At 36.3% G+C, this 23,589-nt stretch overlaps 1 protein-coding gene across 1 annotated transcript in view; it reads right to left on the bottom strand.

Annotated features, from left to right (window-relative positions):
- Positions 1-581: 581 nt before the first annotated feature.
- LOC148941385 (stromelysin-3-like) overlaps positions 582-23,589 on the bottom strand; it is a 128,283-nt gene continuing 105,275 nt past the window's right edge. The window contains exons 10-11 of the mRNA XM_089104159.1: positions 6,184-6,325; positions 582-1,062 (exon numbers count right to left, since the gene is read on the bottom strand). Coding sequence (XP_088960285.1) covers positions 947-1,062; positions 6,184-6,325 — 258 coding nt within the window. The 3' untranslated portion in view covers positions 582-946. The remainder of the gene's footprint in view (positions 1,063-6,183; positions 6,326-23,589) is intronic.

The following is a 23,589-nucleotide window of genomic DNA, read 5'->3' as shown; positions in this document are numbered from 1 at the left end:
TCTGTCAAACAAAACTAACAGAATACTTTTACGGAAAATCTACAGACATTTAAGGGTTGAAATGAAAGAAATTAACCCAAATGACGAACACCAAAAGGTTCCTAAGAACTTTGTTCCGATAAAAACTATTTATTTTCCCTATTAGATTCAAAATACGCAGCACTTTACAGAGGAAGCCATCTGGAACATTGATGGCGCCATTTGGACGTTGATCCCTGAGGACGGGGAGGGGTATGGATTTTTCTAACAGTTGAAAAATCTAAAGAAAAATTTAAGATGACAATCTTTTTAATTTGGGCAAATTCGACAAACTTTTTGAAGTTTAAATGCATTTGATTTAATTCTAATGCTGATTTTCACCCTTTCCTTAGAAGACAAAATTGTACAAAAGGAAAAATCCTTAGAACTATTTGTGAAAATTGATTTATTTTTTTCCTTTCAAAACATACAGAAACACTTACTTATCAAAACCAACCACCCCTCCCCCCGTCTTTCAAACATATTAATGCGAATGCCCGTAAACAAATGAATTTGATAAAGATCATAAAAAAAGTATATATGCTAAGTGAATAAGCAATCAGTCAAAGTAAATATTTATTATACAATAAATTCACTGGGATTGTATATTATGTACAAGTGAGGTCAAAAATAAGGGCACACGTCTAATATATAAATTTCTTCTCGAAATTAATACAAGATGAAAATTGGCAATCTGACAACGATCACTAAAATAAGCTTTTATATCAGCACTTCAAAAAACATTAAACTAAGATGCTTTCCTCCGAAAAATAACGACAAATACACAGCCACAAGGTTATTTGCAAAACCATGGTTGTCCTCTTTATTTGTTTCTTCTCTTTTTCTTTCTGCTAATGTAATCTAAGATCCTTCCATTAGTTTTGCAGCATAATTTCTCGGCTCTTACCAAAACAATTTCTCTGATAGTTTATGTTAAAAAAATAATAGATAGTATACTTAGAACAGCAATTGTGTGTAGCTTTTGTGCGTCGGAACTGTTAGAAAGTGTTGCCCTGCTATGATTTTCTGTGTGCTTCGTTGTATCTGCAATAAAAACAAATAAAATTAATACTACGAACTCATGAGTAGGGTGCTTATCAAAATATAAGCAAATTAGTCAAGAAAAAATCTATGTAGACTGAAGAAAATTAGTTGATGACCTAGAGTCAAGGCCTTATCCAGGGTTTTCATTCGGGGGGGGGGGGATATTTTTTTGGTGGGGGGAGGGGCTACAACAGAAACTTTAAAAAACGCAACAAAACTCATTTATATGCATTTTTGTTTCGTTTTTACGAGTTGGACAAACATTTCAGGGGGATTTGAACTCTATAACCCCTCTCCCTCGATATGGTCTTGCCTCTAGTGTTTGTTTTCAACTGATTCTCTTCTATGAATTAAATCAAGAAAATCGATCAATACGCACACATTTTAGTATTCACCATTTATCTTCATAAGCCGTTAGCTCTAACCCGGATGTCTAACCCTTTTTCAAGGACACACAAAATTGCGTGTTTCTACAGAAAATTATTAGTCGATTCAGAAAATTCTTAGTCTATTTTTCAATAGGGAGATGCGTAATAAGTGTTTTGATTGAAGCTTTGATAAGTTATTAGATATCATAAAATCAAGAATCTGACACCTCTAGTCTTTTTTACAATAGAGAAAATGAAGGAAATGAAAAACAATTGAAAGAATAAATAATATAATTTATCTACGGAATGTATTCTGGCACTTATTTCTGCAGAAGCTAATTGATTCTCATCTAAAAAACACAATAAAAACAGAAGAGATTATCACAAAGAAACATTTTCAAAGATTTTTTCTACTGCGAAACCGTATCATCAAAGCTCAAAAGCTGAACTCCTAACAGGTATTCCGCTTAAAGCTGAAGCTAAAAACGACGAAAATATCAGATAATCTGAGAACAATCAACACCAGCATTCTACAATGGCAGTTTACGCTTGATCAAACTCCCCCCCCCCCAAAAAAAAACTATCATTAGAAATAATCCCATTACTCAGTTATAGTAATAGAAGTTTGACTTCCAAACTTCGCAGCTTGGTACAATTAGTTTGACGCTTTTTTATCTGACAGAAAGAAAAAGTTTCATCGGTTGTATAAGGCTGCATAAAGAATCGGCTGCATAAGGATTGCGCAAGTGTCCTGAAGTACGCTCGAATTTTCTTTGAGATGATCAGTTTCTTTTAAATGAGAAAATTCTTTTTTTTTCTGTCGGAAGACTTTATTGGTACTATATGAATTCAAACAGATTTTGATAAAGTAAAAAAAAAAGAAGAAAATAAGGGTTATAGCAAATACAGAAACTGAAGCAAACTACAAGGCATAAGCAGTTCAGCTGCTTGTTTGCAGATTACAATGTGGCGGTGCTATGCGTGGAAGAATGACCAAATCCATTTCTATCAGTGAAAAGGATTAAATTAAGGGCCAGCTTAAATAAACGAATCTTGTAAATCTATAAGTGAGGTCCTACGGACAGGCTCTGAGAACTACCTAGAAAGCTTACTTTTCATTTTTATATCTTTAGTTACGAAAATCTAAAATTTCTTCTCTATTTCTGTTCATGGGGTGGACTTTTGTAGTGGCTGCTCTTTAGTCAAAACGCCAAAAAAAAGAAAACTCTTTCAACAAATTACTAGATAAATCACAAAAATTATGAGGCTACAGAAGAGATCCAGGCCCAGAAACACCCAAACCGTTTTGTAAGTGCCTATTGACTACGCGCAGTTCAATCCACGGAAACTGTGATATTTTTGGCGTTCATGTAGAAATAGAATTATTCAAAAGGAAAAAGGAAAATTAGTAAATTCCAACATGCAAAACAATACGGCACTTTTCACCGGCTCAGATTTCTTCTCTTTTTTTAACTATCAGTTAGCACATAAAAAGCCCACTTTTTAGTAGTTGCTGACAAGCCATGGCTCTGTAAAACCTGCTATTTTCAGTTAAATTGCATTGCAGGGTAAGAAGAAGATCAGGTTAAATACGGAGGTGAGAACAATCTTTTAGCAATGTTTCTTTTCAGCTCAGTAAAATATGCAAAGAACACCTGAAGAGCCTGTTTGTAGGAAAATGTTAATGACAAGATTTTGAGAGTTTTGGCGAGTGACATCGGCATCTATGCAAAGATGCTAGAGGCTCATTACCCCTTTAGATTAAATATTCGTTTAATGCAAAATTTACAGCAATAATGCAGCAAAATAATTCAGATAAATAAAGCTTTTTTCTCAGCCTTTCCTCCAACCTTAGCCCCACGCTGGAAATTTTCTCCACAATGGCACGTTCCCAACAGATAGCTAATTGAATTAATCGTCGTCAAAAGACTATTTCACCTTTTGAGTAAAAATCTAATGGTTATACAGTCTAAAAAATGAATTTGATAAAAATATATTAGGATGAGAGTTGGACAAATTTTGTAATCTTTAAAACATTAGTCAAGCAAAGTCGTTCTCAAGGATTATTTAATCTACCAAAATAAAGCTTGAAATTTTCTTTTGGATTATTTTCGTGTAAGATTAATGCATTCAAATGTTTTTTTTTCAAAAATTTAAGTCAGTAACTTAATTATTTAGGCAATGACCCATTAGAAAAGGTTCAATACAATTCTTTGACAAAATGCCTATTAAAACACGCGCTGTCATTTAGACGAATACCCAAACCACGAAAAAAAATTAGACATCATTCCTAATGCTGTCTTTAATACGATATTTTGTTCTGAATAAGCTATTGAGGATAGGTCTTATAGGGAAAAGTCTGGGAATCTGAAGAATCGACCACCTTTGCAGGGGTAAAGTTAAAAGTGCATATCTTAGAAAAATATAATGAAACAAGGTGAAGTTATAGGAGAAGGCACGATGAGAAATCTGAGCCTTTTTGTGCAGCACTTACTTAGTTGATGAAGTTGGGAAGATGATAACTCGAATCCAAGTCTGAAATATATCAAAGTAAATATAGTCACTAAAAAGCAAAATAAAAAGCAAACGCCAAAAAAGCTATGAGAAGTATACAGCTAATGGTTCACAGAAGGAAAGTGGACATAAATAGGACGAGGAGAATTTTTCCACGTTATTTTAATCAGTGTTATAACAAGAGGGAGGGCGTAGTGGGAGGGAAAATTTTCCAAATCAGTAAAATTTGTCGTTAAGCAATATCTTCTTCTTTTTTGTGTTTTAACTAAATAGTTCTAAAACGCTGATATTTTGAACAGCAAGTTCCTCTTGCTTGTGATGTTATTTCGAAGTATTATAATAATTCGAATTTCGAATAATAATAATTTCGAAGTATTATTGTAAATAATAATCTATGATCAACAGGCTGTAATCTAAGATTCAAATGTAATTTTGTGGTAGAGGTAAAAAATGGGCCTCGTCATGACTTACACTTGGTGATAGAAATAAGTGGCCTTAGAAATACTGATAGAAAGGTGATAGAAATACTGATTTCAGGGATAGCTTTGGAATGTTTATCCTTAAAATATTACTTTTGTCTTCTTTTTAAACCTAGTCCTTATTTTAAAAGGGAAAATATTGTCTATTTCACTCAACAGCGAAGTCGTTGAAGTCTCTTTGGGTCCTCAGAAGTTGTTTATGTTCTTGGAAACCCTAGAAATTGCCAGGAAATGTCAAATAGCCCCATGAAGTCACCTTCCAAATCTACCATGTCACAATTGCTGTATAAATATAAGATTTAAATATAAATCTCTTGATTTATATTTCTCCAGATTTTGGTATTCTTTATAAATCTTCCGTACAGATATTCTTATTCGTCTTCAAGATTTATAGGCTGACCTTCAAACTTCCTGTGGGCAGATCCGGTAAAATTGACAATTTTATCGGATATAATTTGTAGTACAAATTCCAAGCACTCGATCGTCGGAAGGGAGTCGAGCTCCTAAAAACTCAAACTAAGCACCAAATTTCTATTTGGGTTCCACTTTAAACTTGTTTTTTGATTTTGTCAAGTTTCTTACTGTTGTCGACGGTTAACACATTGGTTTAGTTTTCAAATGGATACAATTTTTTGGGAATAAAGAATCTTTTTTCGCTTCAAATTTATTACAGATCCTGCAGGAAATGTTTGATAGTTGATAATTATCCGATAATTTTGCTAGTTGTTTAAAAAAAGGAAAAGGTTTGGACAGGCGCTTCAGAATCAAGCAAAATGCGTCGTAAGGAGTACTGACAGATGTATAATCTTTGACAGGAGTACTGACAGATGTATAATAATGACAGGAGTAATGACAGGAGTACTGACAGATGTATAATCTTTGAAAATTAAATATTTATCTATGTGACTAAATTTTTTTAGCAGCCAAAGTCCTCTTTCGGTTCTCATTTAAAGTTTTCATTCCGTCCGTGGCTGAAGTCCGTTACTACGAAGCTTTTTGGCTTCAAAAATTTCACTAGTTTGAGATAAGAATTGAAAACGCACCCAGCCTCTAATATTATCCTATCTTCTTTAATTTGACAAATATACCTTTTAGTATCACTGAGAGTCAGGGTGTAAGCACAGTCACATGGAAATCATATCACAGCAAAAGTGAAACATCTCAGAGGTCATTTTACCCCTAAATCCTGATTTTCTTTTTAATATTTGGATTTGGAAAACCGTGCAAGTTATTACTGTCAGTAACCGAAAAGGAAATTCAATAGCAGGATTCTAAGTCTGAGGCAATAATTTGTACCATCTGATGGTAAGGTGTTTAATTTGAATTTAAATTGAACTGAAATACTATTTATTATTTTTGTTCCCTGAGCTTCCCTCCTAGCTCCCTATTTCTACATCTATCGGAATTTTTGTAATAAATAATACATTTTTCTCAGAAACGTCTTTTTAGGGAATAAACATTCGCCTTTTTCTATACAAAATTAAAATTCTGACTAGAAGCAACGAAAATTTAGTTTTCACGCTGATTCTCAATAAAGCCTACACTAGCCTTAAATATAGCCTTCAATATAGGCTAAATATAGCCTACTCTTTTGTACAGTGTTTTTTATTAAGACAAAGCTTTGGGCTTGCTACACTTTTTGTTTTAATAAACAAGTGATTAAATACAAATTTGTTTCACATAAAATACCTTTACTTTTGAAGCAGTGTTTTGATTCTTTTTTTCGCTAATGATAGAATACCCGTTTTTGCTCATCTTACCTGCATCAATAATATCTTCATCCTGATCATCAAAATCAAAAACATTGTGGTCGTGTTCTACTTTTAATCTATTTGTCAGCGCTGGACATCCAAACCACCATGATGCTACAGATCTCGGAAAGGCTGGGTCTCCTTCATCCACCTTAAAAATATATTTGGGACTAAATTAAGAGAATATTAAATCAGAAGTAGAATAAAAGTTGCATTTTGTCAACTTTGGTCAATGACGTTTTTCAGTGTCATAAAAGATTTTTTTTTTTTTAAGAAAGGAATAATTTTCTAATATGAAAATAAGGCTAGAATTAATTATTAGGAATTACATTAAACCAAGGCAATGTGTCCCTTTTCGGCCACCTTTGCAACCACGCATAATTTTTTTGTTGACACCAGGCAAATTTATGTTTCCCAAGCAAGCGCCGTAGAACATTTCTTAAGGTAAATCCATGCTTTCATAGGGGTAGGGGACAGTAGATTGATTAATTACAAGTTAATGCGGTCCTTTTTGTAGAATCTGAGCTGCTATCTGTTTCTATTATGGTACCCGTTATATGCCTACTTTTCAGTGCATTTTACGTTGAATACATCTTTTTTTTCCTTTGGGTATTCTTCCTCTATATTTACCAACAAAAATGTTTAATTTACTAGAAATTAGCCATACCGTTGGAAATTTAACTTAAAATATTTAATAAGCATACACCAAATTTTCCAAAAAAACACAAATTCCAAGGACGACTTTGCATGAGCTCTAGATCAGAACTAGTGCTAGTAGAATAGAATGAAATCAATATATAATTATTTTCAATCATTAAAGGACAGAGCTTCTTTAAGATGGAAAATAAATACGGAATTTTTTGAAGCTGAATATCATAGACAGCGCGCTAGCACTGCCTAAGTAAACAACGATGTGGGCACAATGTGTTGTTTTTTTTCCATACCAGGGTACGTCGTATCGAACGTTTTGTCTTAGAAAGTTCAAGAAGGCCACATTTGATTGAAATTGGGTTGGGCTAGTGCCCTCTTTAATAGTCAAATGTTATAAAATGAAAAATAGCCCCCCCCCCTCTACACCCATAATTGCCCCAAACACATCCAAGTAAAATTTTGAGATTACCTTTTTGTCCAGCATAGTTGATTTCCGGATAGAAATTATCTTTTTGAGGAGGACACTCCCCCACAGCCCTCAGGGCAAGGGTTTTAAGTTATGCCCTGGAGGCATATAAGGTTTTTATAGAAGGTGTTGTCGTAAAAACTTCAAAAAAGGCTCAGTCGATTGGAAATTTAAAGTGTTAATACCCGTTTTAACAGTCAAATGTGATTGGAGGGCACATAGCCCCCCCCCCCACGCCCATCCTTCCCCCAGACCTATCCAATCAAAATTTTGAGATTGCCATTTTGTTAATCGTAGTTGATTTCCAGATAGAAAATATCTTTTTGACAAGGACACTCCCCCAAAACCCTCGGGACAAAGGTTTTAAGTTATGCCCTGGGGGCATATAAGGTTTTTATAGAAGGCGTTGTCGTAGAAACTTCAAAAAAGGCTCATTCGATTGGAAATTCAAAGGGCTAGTGCCCGTTTTAATAGTCAAAAGTGATTGGAGGGCAACTAGCCCCCCACGCCCATCATTCCCCCAAACACATCCAATAAAATTTTTGAGATAGCTATTTTGTTCAGCGTAGTTCATTTCCAGATAGAAAACATGTTTTTGAGGAGGACACTCCCCCACAACCCTCGGGGCAAGGGTTTTAAGTTATGCTCTGGGGGCATATAAGTTTTTTATAAAAGGCGTTGTCGTAGAAACTCCAAGAAAGGCTCATTCGATTGGAAATTCAAAGGGCTAGTGCCCGTTTTAATGGTCGAAAGTGATTGGAGGGCAATTAGCCCCCCCCCAAGGCCCATCATTCCCCCAAACACATCCAATCAAAATTTTGAGATGGCCATTTTGTTCAGCGTAGTTCATTTCCAGATAGAAAATATCTTTTTGAGGAGGATACTCCCCCACAACCCTCGGGGAAAGGCTTGTAAATTATGCACTGGGGGTTTATAACGTTTTTAAAGAAGGTTTTGTCGTAAAAACTTCGAAAAAGACTCATCCGATTTAAAATTCAAAGGGCTATTGCCCTTTTTAATAGTGAAAAGTGACTGGAGGGCAACTAGCCCCCCCCCCCCGCCCATCATTCCCCCACACACCGCCAATCCAAATTTTGAGATAACCTTTTTGTTAAGCGTAGTTCATTTCCAGATAGTAAATATATTTTTGAGGAGGACACTCCCCCACAACCGTCGGGGCAAGGGCTTTAAGTTATGCCCTGGGAGCATATAAGGTTTTAAAAGAAGGTGTTGTCGTAGAAACTTCAAAAAAGGCTCATTCGATTGAAAATTCAAACGGCTAGCGCCAGTTTTAATAGTCGAAAGTGATTGTAGGGCAACTAGCCCCCCCTCACGCCCATCATTCCCCCAAACACATCCAATAAAAATTTTGAGATAGCCATTTTGTTCAGCGTTGTTGATTTCCATGTAAAACATATTTTTTTGAGGAGGAAACTCCCCCACAGCCCGCGGGGCAAGGGTTGTAAGCTATGCCCTGGGGGCATATAAGATTTTTATAGAACGCGTTGTCATAGAAACTTCAAAAAAGGCTCATTCGATTGGGAATTCAAAGGGCTAGTGCCTTTTTTAATAGTTGAAGGTGATTGGACGGTAACTAACCCCCCTCTCACCCCCACCTTTTCCCCAAACACATCCAATCCAAATTTTGAGATAGCCATTTTGTGCAACGTAGTTTAAAGTTCTGGAAATTAGGTGTTTGAGGATGACAACCCCCTCACAGCCCTCAGGACAGGAATTGTAAGTTATGCCCTGGGGGAATATACACGTTTTATAGAAACCGTTGTCATAGAAACTTCAAAAAGGGCTCATTCGATTAGAAATTGAAATGGTTTGAGCCCTTTTTAATAGCCGAAAGTAATTGGAAGGCAATTAACAGCCCTTCAACGCCCACCATTTCCCCAAACACATCCAATCAAAATTTTGAAATAGTCATTTTGTTCCACGCAGTTAAAGTTCAGGAAATTATACAATTGAACAGGACACTCCCCTCAGATTTTTTAGAGCACGAGTTCTAAGTTATGCCCAGGAGGCATATAATTTTTTTTTGCAATCTTTATCGTAGAAACTTGAAAAAGTGTTCATTAGATTTGAAATTCAAAGGTCTAGTACCCTTTTTAATAGTCCAAAGGCATTTGAGGGCAACTCGCCCACCTTTTCCTCAAACACATCCAATCAAAATTTTTAGATAACCATTTTGTTCAGTGTTGTGGATTTCCAGATAGAAATTATGTTTTTGGGGGTGACACCCCACCTCCCACATCCTTCAGGGCAAGGGTATTAAGTTATGCCCTGGGGGCATATAGGTTTTTTTAACGCGTCGTCGTAGACACTTCAAAAAAGGCTCATTCGATTGGAAATTGAAATGGCTAGTGCCCTTTATAATAGTCGAAAGTGAATGGAAGGCACCTAACACCTCTTCTTCGCCCACCATTTCCCCAAACATATCCAATCAAAATTTTGAATAGCCATTTTGTTCCACGCAGTTAAAGCTCAGGGAATTATACCTTAGAGCAGGACACTCCCCCCACAGTTTTCAGGGCAAGGGTTATAAGTTATGCCCTGGGGGAATATAAGATTTTTATTGAAATGTTTGTCGTAGAAGCTCATTCTATTGGAAATTCAAAGGGCTACTGCCCTTTTTAATAGTCGAAAGCTATTTGAGGACAACTAATCCCCCTCTCACGCCCACCTTTTCCCCAAGCACATCTAATCAAAATTTTTAGATAGCGATTTTATTCAACGCAGTTGAAAGTTTTGGAAATTAGGTCTTTAATGATGACAACCCATCCCCCCACAACCCTCAGGGCAATGTTCTTAAGTTATGCCCTGGTAGCACGTAAGGTTTCTATTGAAAGCGATGTTGTAAAAACATCCAAAAGGGCTCATGCAATTGATAATTGAAAGGGCTATTGCCCTTTTAATAGTCGACAGTGATTGAAGGGCAACTAACCCCCCTCTCACAACCATCATTTCCCCAAACACATCCAATGAAATTTTGATATATCCATTTTGTTCAACGTATTCGAAAGTTCTGGAAATTAGGTCTTTTGGGATGATAACCCCATCAGAGCTTTCAGTGCAAGGGTTGTAAGTTATCCCCTTGGGGCACATAAGGTTTATATAGAAAGTTGTTGCAGAAATTTCAAAAGCGGTTCATTTGATTGGAAATTGAAATTGCCCTTTTTAATAGTCTAAAGTGAGTGGAGAGTAATTAACCCCCCTCTTACGCCCCCCATTTACCCAAACACATTCAGTCAAAGTTAAGAGATAGCCATTTTGTTCAACGTAGATGAAAGTTCTGGAAGTTATGTATTTAAGGATGACAAACCCCCCAGAGTCCCTAGGGCGAAGGTTGTAAGTTATGCCCTGGGGGTATATAAGATTTTTAATGATAGAGTTGTCGTAAAAAATTAAAAAGGGGCTCATTCAATTGGGAATTTAGAGTGCTAGTGTTTTTTTAATAGTTGAAAGTGATTGGACGGTAACTAACCCCTCTCTCACGCCCACCATTCCCCCAAACACACCCAATCAAAATTTTCAGGTAGCCATTTTGTTCAACGTAGTAGAACGGAGTTCTCGAAATTAGGTCTGTGAAGATGACGACCCCCCCCCCCCCCCCAGCCCTCACGGTGAGGGTTGTAAGTTATCCCCTGGGGCATATAAGGTTTTTATTGAAAGCGTTGTCGTAAAAACTTCAAAAGGGCTCATTTGATTGGAAACTGAAAGGACCAGTGCCTTTTTTAATAACTGGAAATGATTGGAGAAAGACTAACACCCCTCTCACGCCCAGAATTTTCCAAGACACATCCAATCAAAATTTTGAAATAGCCACTTTATTTAACATAGTTGAAATTTCTGGAAATTAGGTCTTAGAGGATGACAACCACCCTCACAGCCCATAGGGTAAGAGTTGTAAGTTATGCCCTGGGGGTATATAAGGTGTTTATAGGAAGTGTTGTCGTACAAACTCAAAAAGGGGTCATTCGATTGGAAATCAAAAGGCTTAGTGCCCTTTTTAATAGTCGAAAGTGATTGGAAGACTTGACACTTTTATAGTAAATATCGATGTGGGTTTAATGTATAATTTTTTTGTTGTTGTTGTTGTTTAGACCAGGGCACTTTGTATCGAAGGAGTTGTCGTAGGAACTTCGAAAAGGGCTAATTCGATAGAAAATAGAAAGGGTTGATGCCCTTTTCAATAGTCGAAAGTGATTGGAGGAAAATTAATCCCCCTCCCACGCCCACCCTCCCATTTGACTTTATGTTTGAAAACTAAATGTTGCCATAAGATTAAATCACAATGCACTGTGTTAATGCTAATTCCCAATAAGGCATCTCAGCAGTATCCCAAGAACGACTAAGGGTTTTATGTTCAAACTTTTGGGGCTGCTTCTGCTCTTAAGATTTAACCAAGTCAAAATAGCGTAAGTGTATCCAAGCTATCAAAGAAAGTAAACAGATTTTTTTGCGAATAGTATCAAATTTTCCATTTCAGGTCAACTAGACGAGGTATGAAACTAAATTAAACACTTCTATTTGTGTCCAGAGGGTGTATGTTGTAAAAAATTGCTGAAAATTTTTTTCCAGCATACAAATAGCAGGCCAAATTATAAATTTTTAAAAAAACGAAAAGATTTAAAATATTATTTTCTTTTTCTCTGAAAAGACTATGTCAATTTAAAACGAACATAAATTATTAAAAAAAAATTTTCCACAAAATAAGTTTTTCAAAGAAAAGTGAAGAACTCATTAGACAAAAATGAGCAAAAATAAAATCAAATAATCTACCAAGCGATAAACTACCACAAATCAGCATCGATAAATAAATGACACCCAAAACGAACAGAAATTACAATAAATAACCGAGTCAAATTGAAAACGAGCAGAAATTAACATAAGTTGGGCTCAAAACCCCTATGCATTCCCAAGGCCAGATCATAATTTGCCCTTTACTGAAAAAAATACAAATGAATGTGCATTGTCAGTTTAATATACATATACTGATATTTAGTAATCAAAATCTTAATATTATTTGTATTTATTAAAGTTAAAAAAGTAAAACATTTATATTTTTTTCAGTACAGTGCAAATTTTGTTCTGGCCTTGGGAAGGCATAGGGGTTTTGCGCCCAACTTATGTTAATTTTTGCCCGTTTTGAGTTTGACTCGGTTAATTATGGTAATTTCTGTTCGTTTTGGGTTTCATTTATTTATCGATGCTGATTTGTGGTAGTTTCACGCTTGGTAGATTATTTGATTCTATTTTTGCTCATTTTTGTCTAATGGAGTTCTTTATTTTTCTTTGAAAAACTTATTTTGTGGAAAAAATTTTTTTAAATTCATTTTGATAAATGAAGACCATCCGTTATGGCCTTCAAAAATCCACTCGACCTTAACGAAGTTTTATCCTGAGTACAAAAGTTATATAGGCTATTTAACAAGCCTTTTGAAGCTCCCTTATGACCCTTCTCGAAGGATCTGTTTGACGAAGATAAGCTTAAATCTGGAAGGAGTGGTGCATTAGAGGAAATAAGCCCCGAACAGAGACAAATCACTCCTAGACAAAAAGCCAGAGAGGAAGATAGAGAGAGAGAAAGTTTGAGCACGTGATTTCTGTGCTTGATTTGGATTATGTTTTTTTTTTCTCCTTCTTCTTCTTTCTTTGTTGTATTTATTTATTTAACTCTTCAATATTTTGAGGACTCATCAATCAATGAAAGAAATATCCCAGAGACGTTATCTGGCTTTTTTGGGGTGGTTTGACAGGAACTAAGGATTTTCCTATGGGTGACCAAAATGAAGAGAAACTAGATCTTTTTAAGAGTAGTTGTCTTTTTTGTTTAGATTTTGGATCACTTCACACTAACTGAGCCGGATATTCCTGTTCGTCCATCTCAGATTCTATTTCTTTTTAATTCTAATTCTAATTTTTTGTCTAATTCTGCATGACAGAGGTCCTAATGTTTATTAATCTCTAGAAAAGTTTAGTTCCCAAAATAAAACAGTCAGGGGTAACAATGTATTCAGAATGGGTGGTTTAAGCACCCCCCCCCCCCCACAAAATTTTATGGGGGGGTTTTTGAATGCTCTCAATTTTCACCTGTTTTAATGCTCTTAAAGTTTTTTGACTAATTTGAACTAGAATTTTGTTCTCCATAACTTTCAACGGAAACATTACACGTAAAAACATTCCAATAAAAATTGCATATTTAATGATTATGCATTAATTGCACTTGACATTTTACTGTTTGACCCTCATCTGCCCTCTGCCCTAATTTTCATCCAGCTTCAATGCTTTAAAAGCTTTTGATTAATTTTAGCTAGAATTTCGGACTTTATAACTTTCAACAGAAACATTACAAGCAAGAACACTTAAATACGCATTATATATATAATGATTACAATATTCATTGTAACATACTAAATAGGACTAAATATTAGACATCATTCTCTATACGTGGATTTGGTTTGGGCATGATGCATGCAACTTGACTATTAATTTTTGAGTTTTTTTTATTAGAGCAAAAAAAATAAATACGTTCTATTCTACGAAAAATCACAAATTTTGTTGGGTTCTAAGGGAGGGGGACTACCAATCGCGTGAGGGACTACCAGGATCACGCGATTGACATTATCTTTTATTAATCAAGTGGATATGTGTCCCTAATCGACACCACGTCTGTAGGCGTAAGTGATGGTGTCCGTAACGTCTTGCATTATTCGTATCGCTTCTAAGATATATGGTGAAACAGGTAAAGTAGGTGAGAATCCCTGCTCCATCATCAACTCCAAAAAGAAACATCAAAATAAATACACATATTGAAACGAAAATATAGACACTAGATCAGAGCATGTAATTGTTGGGGGGAAACCTATTCTTGGGAAAGGAGAGAAGGGGAAGTGGAATTCGGAAGAAAATTTTCCCAAACAAAGAAAGTGTCATTGTTGAAAAGAATTCAATGAAAAGTTGAAATTATAAAATTGTTATGTATGCAGGAACTTTCATTTTATTACTGTTACATACAACATGATCAATGAATTAACCACAATTAACCGATGGCGATAGTTTTGTTTTGAGTGATACTAGTTTCTTCTTCTTTTTTTTTTAACTGATACTATTTGTAATTTGTTATTAGTACTTAAAAGGACTTCAGGTAGTAAACAAAACACTTCAAATGAGAAAAATAAACAAATATTACAAATAAGAAAGATATTTCACACCATTGAGGGGACTATCACCGTCAAATTTTCATTCTCGCCAAAAATAAAAACTAAATGCATGCTTTCAGAAATCTACCCGAACAAAATGGCGGAAAGCCAACTATAGTTTACTAAACTAGTCAAATGAAGTCAAACTGAAAATGAAGTCGCTGTTTTAATCATTGAAGCATACCGTAGCTGACCCACGATGTTGACAAAATTGTTTCCACTTTACCTGTAATTTCATCTGTTTTTATGCAACTTCTTCACCAATTTTATCAAGTTTTTCTGTCGAGATTCCCTCTTCAAAAAAAAAAAAAAAAATGGAATGGATGGAATGGAACTTGGATGGATCCAAGTGCCTTTTGGTTAAAACTTGCTACTCAAAGAGAAGAGCTTTATTGGAAGTTTTTTCATTTATTCATTTTTTTTTGGGGGGGGGGGAGGAGAACTTTCAAAAGGAGAAAATGTAAAGAAGGGGATAATCTCAGTCGTTTTTATTGTCCGTCAACAATGTCTAAACTCACCTAAAGAGCTATTTTCTAAGCACTAGGGGATATTAGCGTCAGATATAAAAGCTTTTCCTTGTTTGATCCCCAGAAGATTATATCATTTAAGGGGATATTATAGAGCTTGGGGCATATTCAAATCCCATTTTATAAGATGATAATTTTTCTTAACTGTAAAAAAAATGCCTGCGAGCACCGAGCATATTTTTTCCATATGTTAATGACCATAAAGACGCGCCATTGTGTAATATGATATAACTTAGCACAAGATACACGACACGTGGGGAAGCTACAACGCACATTAAGACATTATTCAGGGGAATCCATTACCCCACCCCACCCGCCTCCACAAAAAAGGTGAATTGTATCAAAATAACAGAAAGTTTGGTAAACCGTAAAAACATGGACAATTGGAGGGGGTTGAAAACAGTTCCAAATCCTCCTGCACACAGTCTCAATGCAATTGCCAATTACGGGATGCACAGGCACAGCATTTTTAAGCTAAAAATCGGTAGTGGGATAGCCATCATATATAATTGTTACTGCTAGGTGTATCCTCTTCGGAAAATCCCCCTCGCAAAAACTTTTCCTTGTGGGAAATATCCCCTGGAAAATTCCATCAGCAAAAAATTCCTCCTCTCATTTGAAATTAAGCAGCCAAAAAAGGAAAAACAACAAATAAAATAATGAAGAAAATAAGAAATCCTCGAACATTCTACCTACATTTAAGAATACAGGCAGAATGTATGGTGTATAATATTATATTGTATTTATTTTTACATTTTATTTATTTTAGATCTGTTTTTCATGTTTTTGGAGTGGAGTTATTATGGCAGAGTAAGATAAGGTTAAAGAAAATAATTTGAAAATATGGCATTAATGGCAACTGCAGAAGAGTTGTCCTATGCCGGAAGTGCATAGAGATAAGAGGCTGGAACAATGAAGTACGAGCAATTACTTCCCGTGTAGGCCTATATGGTCTGGTACCGATCAGAGGCGTCGCTAGCAAAAACAGGGGTGGTTCTAGAGCAAAATCTTGGGGGGGGGGAGGAGCAATGTCACAAGGGTGGCAATGAGTAAAATTTGGGAGGGGAGGTCAATGTGACAAAGGTGTCAATAATTTACCAAATTGACAAATCTATTCTTAAAAATAACTGAAAAAAAACAGGGAAAGAGGGCGCCAGAAAATCTTCGGGGAGAGGATATCCCCCGTGGATTGGCCAGTGAACCGAAAATATTATTATTTCTGGGGGGTGGGGCAATGGATTTTGGCGACTGGCTTTTAATTTTTAACAACTGATGTGGGAGGGTAAGATAAGGTTAAAGAAAATCATTTGAAAATACGGCATTAGTGGCGACTGCAGAAGAGTTGTCCTATGCCGAAAGTGCATAGAGATAACAGGCTGGAACAAAGAAGTACGAGCAATTACTTCCCCTGTATATGGTCTGGTACCAATCAGAGTCGTCACTAGAAAAAACAGGGATGGATCTAGAGCGAAATCTTAGGGGGGGGGGGAGGAGCAATGTCACAAGGGTGGCAATGAGTAAAATTCGGGAGGGGGGGCAATGTGACAAAGGTGCCAATAATTTACCAAATTGACAAATTTATTCTAAAAAAATAACTGAAAAAAAAAACAGGGAAAGAGGGTGCCAGAAAATCTTCGCGAAGGGGGTATCCCCCATGGATTGGCCATTGAACAAAAAATATTATTATTTCTGGGGGTGGGGCAATGGATTTTGGCGACTGGCTTTTAATTTTTACCAACTGATGTGGGAGGGTAAGATAAGGTTAAAGAAAATCATTTGAAAATACGGCAGTAGAGGAGGGGGTACCAGCGCGACGCTTCACCCCTGCTGCCATCCATAACTTTTTTTAACACCATATATGAGCACGAGACCCACGTGTTTTATGGTTTTTTTGTGAATGAGAAGAAAAAAACAGGAACTTTGTCACTTGAAAAAACAGGAATTTTGTCTATTTTAGGGTATTTTTCATTGAGAATTAAAAAACAGGAACTTTATCACTTTCATGGATGTCAACAGCAATTTATGTATGTTTCATGGTTTCTGTCAGTGAGAATGGAAAAACAGTATTTTTATCACTTTGCTGTCAGTTATTAATCAAATTGTTTCCGGGCAAAGTTTAGTAATGTCTGACAGGTACTGCTCCAGGAATAGATCCAAGTCATTAATGTCTTTGCCTCGGAAACAACTCTTTTGGTCGAACTCCAAAGGATATTAATAACCAAACGCCATGAAAACAATTCGGCAAGAAACATCTTAGCGATGAATTGTTTTAGCGCGCGAAAAGGTTTCCTATTAATTTGAAATGCGTTAGCGCAGAGATGCCAATAACAAAGGAACACGCTGAATTTTCGTTTAGGGATTATTTGGGCGAAACCGTTTTAGACAGGTTATGGAACTATTTCGGTGAAACAGATAGAGACATTTTAAAAGAAGATTTTGAAGAGATTTTAGAAGAGAATTTAATGGTGAAACTCTGTGGTCGTTATAATACACATGTTTCATTTGAACAGTGTTGTGAGGTCCTCTAACCCAACCCCAAAGGGTTCCAATCCTCCTACCCCAACCCCGAAGGAAGCCCCCGGTCCTCAAAGGCCCCCCAAGCTCTCAAAGGCCCTCCACCGGTCCCAAAATGTCCCCCAGGCCCCCAACTGCCCCCCCCGGACACTCAAAGGTCTCCCAAGCTCCCAAAGGGCCACCGGCGCCCCAAACCCAACCCCAAAGGGTTCCAATCCTCCTACCCCAACCCCGAAGGAAGCCCCCAGTCCTCAAAGCCCCCCAAGCTCCCAAAGGGCCACCGGCGCCCCCAAAGGCCCACCCAGACCCCCAAAGGCCATCCCCAGGCTCCAAATGTCCCCCCGGCCCCCAACTGTCCCCCCGGACCCCCAAAGGCCCTCCATGTGCCCCAAATGCCCTCCCCCGGTCCTCAAAGGTCCCCCGGGCTCCCAAAGGACCACCGGCCCTCAAGGGACCCACAGACCCTCAAAGACTCTCCCCGAGCACCCGTCTTTCGTTGATGTGAGTTGTCTGAAACCTATGATTTGGGATGTGTAGTTTGCTACTTCAGGCTTTTCTGAGCTAAGGTTTCCTATTATTTCCTATGTGAATGTTTTCTGAAACCAATAGTTTGGGATGATTAGTTTGCTATTTCAGGCTTTTATGAGCTAGGTTTCTTAGCCTTTCGTCGGTGTGTGTTGATTGAAACTTATGATTTGGGATATGTAGTTTGCTATTTTTGACTTTTATGAGTTGGATTTCTTAGTCTTTAATAGGTTTGTGTTGTCTGAAACATATGATTTGGGATGTGCAGTTTGATATTTTAGACTTTTCTGAGATGGATTTCTTAGCCTTTCATAGGTGAATGCTGTCTGAAAATTATGATTTTGGATGTATAGTTTGCTATTTCAGGCTTTTCTGAGCTAAGGTTTTCTAGTATTTCGTAGGTGAATGTTGTCTGAAACCAATAGTTTGGGATGAGTAGTTTGCTATTTTTGACTTTTCTGAGCTAGGTTTCTTAGTCTTTCGTTGGTGTGTGTTGACTGAAACCGATGATTTGCGATATGTAGTTTGCTATTTTTGAATTTTCTGAGCTGGATTTCTTAGTCTTTCATATGTATGAGTTGTCTGAAACCTATGATTTGGGATGGGTGGATTGCTACTTTTGACTTTTCTGAGCTGGATTTCTTAGCCTTTCATGGGTGTTTGCTGTCTGAAACCCATAGTTTGGGATGACTAGTTTGCTATTTTTGACTTTTCTGAATTAGGTTTCTTAGCCGTTCATAGGTGAGTGTTGTCTGAAACCTATGATTTGGGATATGTAATTTGCTATTTCCGACTTTTCATAACCGGATTTCTTAGTCTTTCGTAGGTGTGTGGTGTCTGAAACCTATGATTTGGGATGTGTGGGTTGCTATTTTTTGACTTTTCTGAGCTGGATTTCTTAACCATTCGTAGGTGTGTGTTGACTGAAACCTATGATTTGGGATTGTTAATTTGCTATTTTTGACTTGTGTGAGCTAGATTTCTTAGCCTATCATATGTGTGTACTTTCAGAAAATTATGAGTTTGGAGGTATAGTTTGCCTTTTAGACTTTTAAGAACTAGGATTCTTAGTCACTCATAGGCGTTTGTTGTCTGAAATTTCGAGTTTGGGATGAGTAGTTGGCTATTTCAGACTTTTCTGAGCTAAGGTTTTTAGTATTTCGTAGGTGAATGCTGTCTGAAACTTATGATTTGGGATATGTAAATTACTATTTCGGGCTTTTCTGAGTTGGATTTCTTAGTCTTTCATAGGTGTGTAGTGTCTGAAACCTATGATTTGGGATGTATAGTTTGCTATTTTTGACTTTTCTGAACTTGATTTCTTAGCCTTTCATAGGTATGCGTTGTCAGAACATTATGATTTGGGATGTGTATTTTGCTATTTCAGGCTTTTCTGAGCTAAGGTTTTCGAGTATTTCGTAGGTGAATGTTGTCTGAAACCAATAGTTTGGGATGAGTAGTTTGCTATTTTTGACTTTTCTGAGCTAGGTTTCTGAGTCTTTCGTTGGTGTGTGTTGACTGAAACCTATGATTTGGGATATGTAGTTTGCTATTTTTGACTTTTCTGAGCTGGATTTCTTAGTCTTTGATAGGTGTGTGTTGTCTGAAACCTATGATTTGGGATGGGTGGATTGCTACTTTTGACTTTTCTGAGCTGGATTTCTTAGCCTTTCATAAGTGTTTGTTGTCTGAAACCTATAGTTTGGGATGACTAGTTTGCTATTTTTGACTTTTCTGAGCTAGGTTTCTTAGCCGTTCATAGGTGAGTGTTGTCTAAAACCTATGATTTGGGATATGTAATTTGCTATTTCTGACTTTTCATAACCGGATTTCTTAGTCTTTCGTAGGTGTGTGATGTCTGAAACCTATGATTTGGGGGTGTGTGGGTTGCTATTTTTTGACTTTTCTGAGCAGGATTTCATAGCCATTCGTAGGTGTGTGTTGACTGAAACCTATGATTTGGGATGGTTAATTTGCTATTTTTGACTTTTCTGAGCTAGATTTCTTAGCCTTTCATAGGTGTGTCCTTTCAGAAAATTATGATTTGGGAGGTATAGTTTGCTTTTGGACTTTTCAGAGCTAGGATTCTTAGTCACTCATAGGTGTTTGTTGTCTGAAACTTCGAGTTTGGGATGAGTAGTTGGCTATTTCAGACTTTTTTGAGCTAAGGTTTCTTAGTATTTCGTAGGTGAATGCTGTCTGAAACTTATGATTTGGGATATAGTATTTCGTAGGTGAATGCTGTCTGAAACTTATGATATGGGATATGTAAATTACTATTTCGGGCTTTTCTGAGTTAGATTTCTTAGTCTTTCATAGGTGTGTGATGTCTGAAACCTATGATTTGGGATGTGTAGTTTGCTATTTTCGACTTTTCTGAGCTAGGTTTCTTAGCCTTTCAAAGGTATGTGTTGTCAGAAAATTATGATTTGGGATGTGTAGTTTGCTATTTCAGGCTTTTCTGAGCTAAGGTTTTCTAGTATTTCGTAGGTGAATGTTGTCTGAAACCAATAGTTTGGGATGAGTAGTTTGCTATTTTTGACTTTTTCTGAGCTAGGTTTCTTAGTCTTTCGTTGGTGTGCGTTGACTGAAACTTATGATTTGAGATACCTAGTTTGCTATTTTTGATTTTTCCGAGTTTGATATTTGAACATTTCATAGGCGTGTATTGTCTGAAACATATGATTTGGTAGAGTGTATCGCTATTTTGTCTTTTATGAGCTAGATCTCATATCATTTCAGTGGTATTTGTTGTCAGTAACAAATGATTTGGGATGCATATTTTGCTATTTGAGCTTTTCATAGCTATGATTATTAGTCCGTCATAGTCATTTGTTTTCTGAAACTTCTAGTTTTGGATGAATAGTTTCGCTATTTCAGGCTTATCTGAGCTAAGGTTACTTAGTCTTTCATAGGTGAATGATGTCTGAAACCTATGATTTGGGGTATGTAAATTACTATTTCGGGCTTTTCTGAGTGGGATTTCTTAGTCTTTAATAGGTGTGTGTTGTCTGAAACCTACGATTTGGGATGGGTGGATTGCTACTTTTGACTTTTCTGAGCTGAATTTCTTAGCCTTTCATAGGTGTTTGTTGTCTGAAACCAATTGTTGGTGTTCAATTGTTGGATTTTTTGTTCTTGCCAGAGAGAGGTTTCATAACCTTTCTTATGTAATTGTTGTCTGAAAAATATGAGTTGGAATCTGCAATTTTCTTTTTCGGGCTTTTCTACGCTACATTTCTTAGTCTTTCAAAGATTCGTGTTGTCTGAAACCTATGATTTGGGATGGTTGGATTGCTACTTTTGACTTTTCTGAGGTGGATTTCTTAGCCTTTCATAGGTTTTTGTTGTCTGAAACCTATAGTTTGGGATGACTAGTTTGCTATTTTTGACTTTTCTGAGCTAGATTTCTTAGCCTTTCATAGGTGTGTCCTTTCAGAAAATTATGATTTGGGATATGTAAATTACTATTTCGGACTTTTCTGAGTTGGATTTCTTAGTCTTTCATAGGTATGTGTTGTCTGAAACCTATGATTTGGGATGTGTGGGTTACTATTTTTGACTTTTCCGAGCTGGATTTCTTAGCCGTTCATAGGTGAGTGCTGTCTGAAACTTATGATTTGGGATGGTTAATTTGCTATTTCCAGCTTTTATTAGCTAGGTTTCATAGCCTTTCATAGGTGTATGTTGTCAGAAAATTACGATTTGGGATGTGTAGTTTTCTATTTGAACTTTTCAGATCTAGGATTATTATTCCATCATAGGTGTTTGTTGTCTGAAACCATTATTTTGGGATGACTAGTTTGCTATTTCAGACTTTTCTGAGCTAGATTTCTTAGCCGCTCATAGGAGTGTGTTGTCTGAAACTTATGATTTGGGATATGTAAATTACGTTTTCGGGCTTTTCTGAGTTGGACACTTCTTAATTTTTCCACACACGAAAACTTACACACATACACGTCAAAACTTACACACACAAAAGCTTAGACACACAAAAACTTACACACACACACACAAAAACTTACACACACACGCAAAAACTTACACACACACACGAAAACTTACATTAACACAAAAACTTTCAATAACAAAATAACTTACAACCACACGAAAAATTAAACACACTCAAAAAAACTAACAAAAAAACACAAAAACAAACAAACAAACACTAAAAATAAATCAAATACAAAAACAAAAAAACCAATACATACAAAAAAAAAAAAAAAAAAAAATAAAAATTAAATTAAAAAAAAAAATATAAATCCAACAAAAAATTACAAACCCGCACACAATATGACTATCAAGCACAAATAATTTCACACAAACAATAACACTAACACACACTCACGAAAAATTACACACACACACACAAAAACAAACCCAAACACACAAGAACACATAAACACAAACAAACACTAACACAAACACAAACACGCCAACAATTAAACACAAACTCAATTACACACAAACACACACACACACACACAAAAACTAAAACAATAAAACTAAAAATAACATTCACACACAAAATAAAAATCACAAAAAAAAATACACACACACACACACACACACACACACACACACAAAACACACACAAACAAACACACACACACAAGCGAACACTTAAAAAAACACGACAAAAAATACACACACACAAACACTAACACACACACACACCCACACTCACACAAAAACTTACACACGCACACGAAAACTTACATGCACACAAAAACATACATTCACACAAAAACTTACACACACACACACACACACACACAAAACTCACACACACACACACACACGAAAACTTACACACACACGCCAAAACTTACACACACACAAAAACTTACACAGACTCACAAAAACTTAAACACACGCACTAAATATCAAACATACACAAACAAAATTACACACATACAAAAACTTATGCACACACACAAACAAAAACAAACATACACAAAAAAAACATACAAATGCACACGAAAAAAAACATCAAAATAAAAAAATACATTCAAACAAAAACTAACACACACTCAAAAAAACTAACACGCACACAAACAAAATTACACTCACACTCACTAACAATTACACCCACACACTAAAACTTACACACACACACACACACAAAAACTTACACACACACACATGAAAACTTACACACACACACACACTAAAACTAACACACAAACGCAAAAAATAACACAAACACAAAATAACAAACGCACACACACACACACACACACACAAAAACTTACACAATCACACGAAAAATTAAATTCACAAAAAAACTAACATGCACACAAAAAATTACACACACACACACACACACACACACACACACACACACACACAAACACACACACAAACAAACACACACACACTAAAACTAACACACTCACACAAAAACTTACACACACACACAAACTTACACACACACACACACACACTCACACAAAAACTTACACATGCACACCAAAACTAAAATTCACACAAAAACTTAAATGCACACAAAAACTTACACACA

Source organism: Artemia sp. Qi Xiang Cuo, chromosome 18 (genome assembly GCF_049724085.1).
Source record: "Artemia sp. Qi Xiang Cuo chromosome 18, ASM4972408v1, whole genome shotgun sequence".
NCBI classification, from domain to species: domain Eukaryota; kingdom Metazoa; phylum Arthropoda; class Branchiopoda; order Anostraca; family Artemiidae; genus Artemia; species Artemia sp. Qi Xiang Cuo.
Note: the sequence above shows the minus strand (reverse complement) of the source record. Positions and strands in the feature narration are given on the sequence as shown.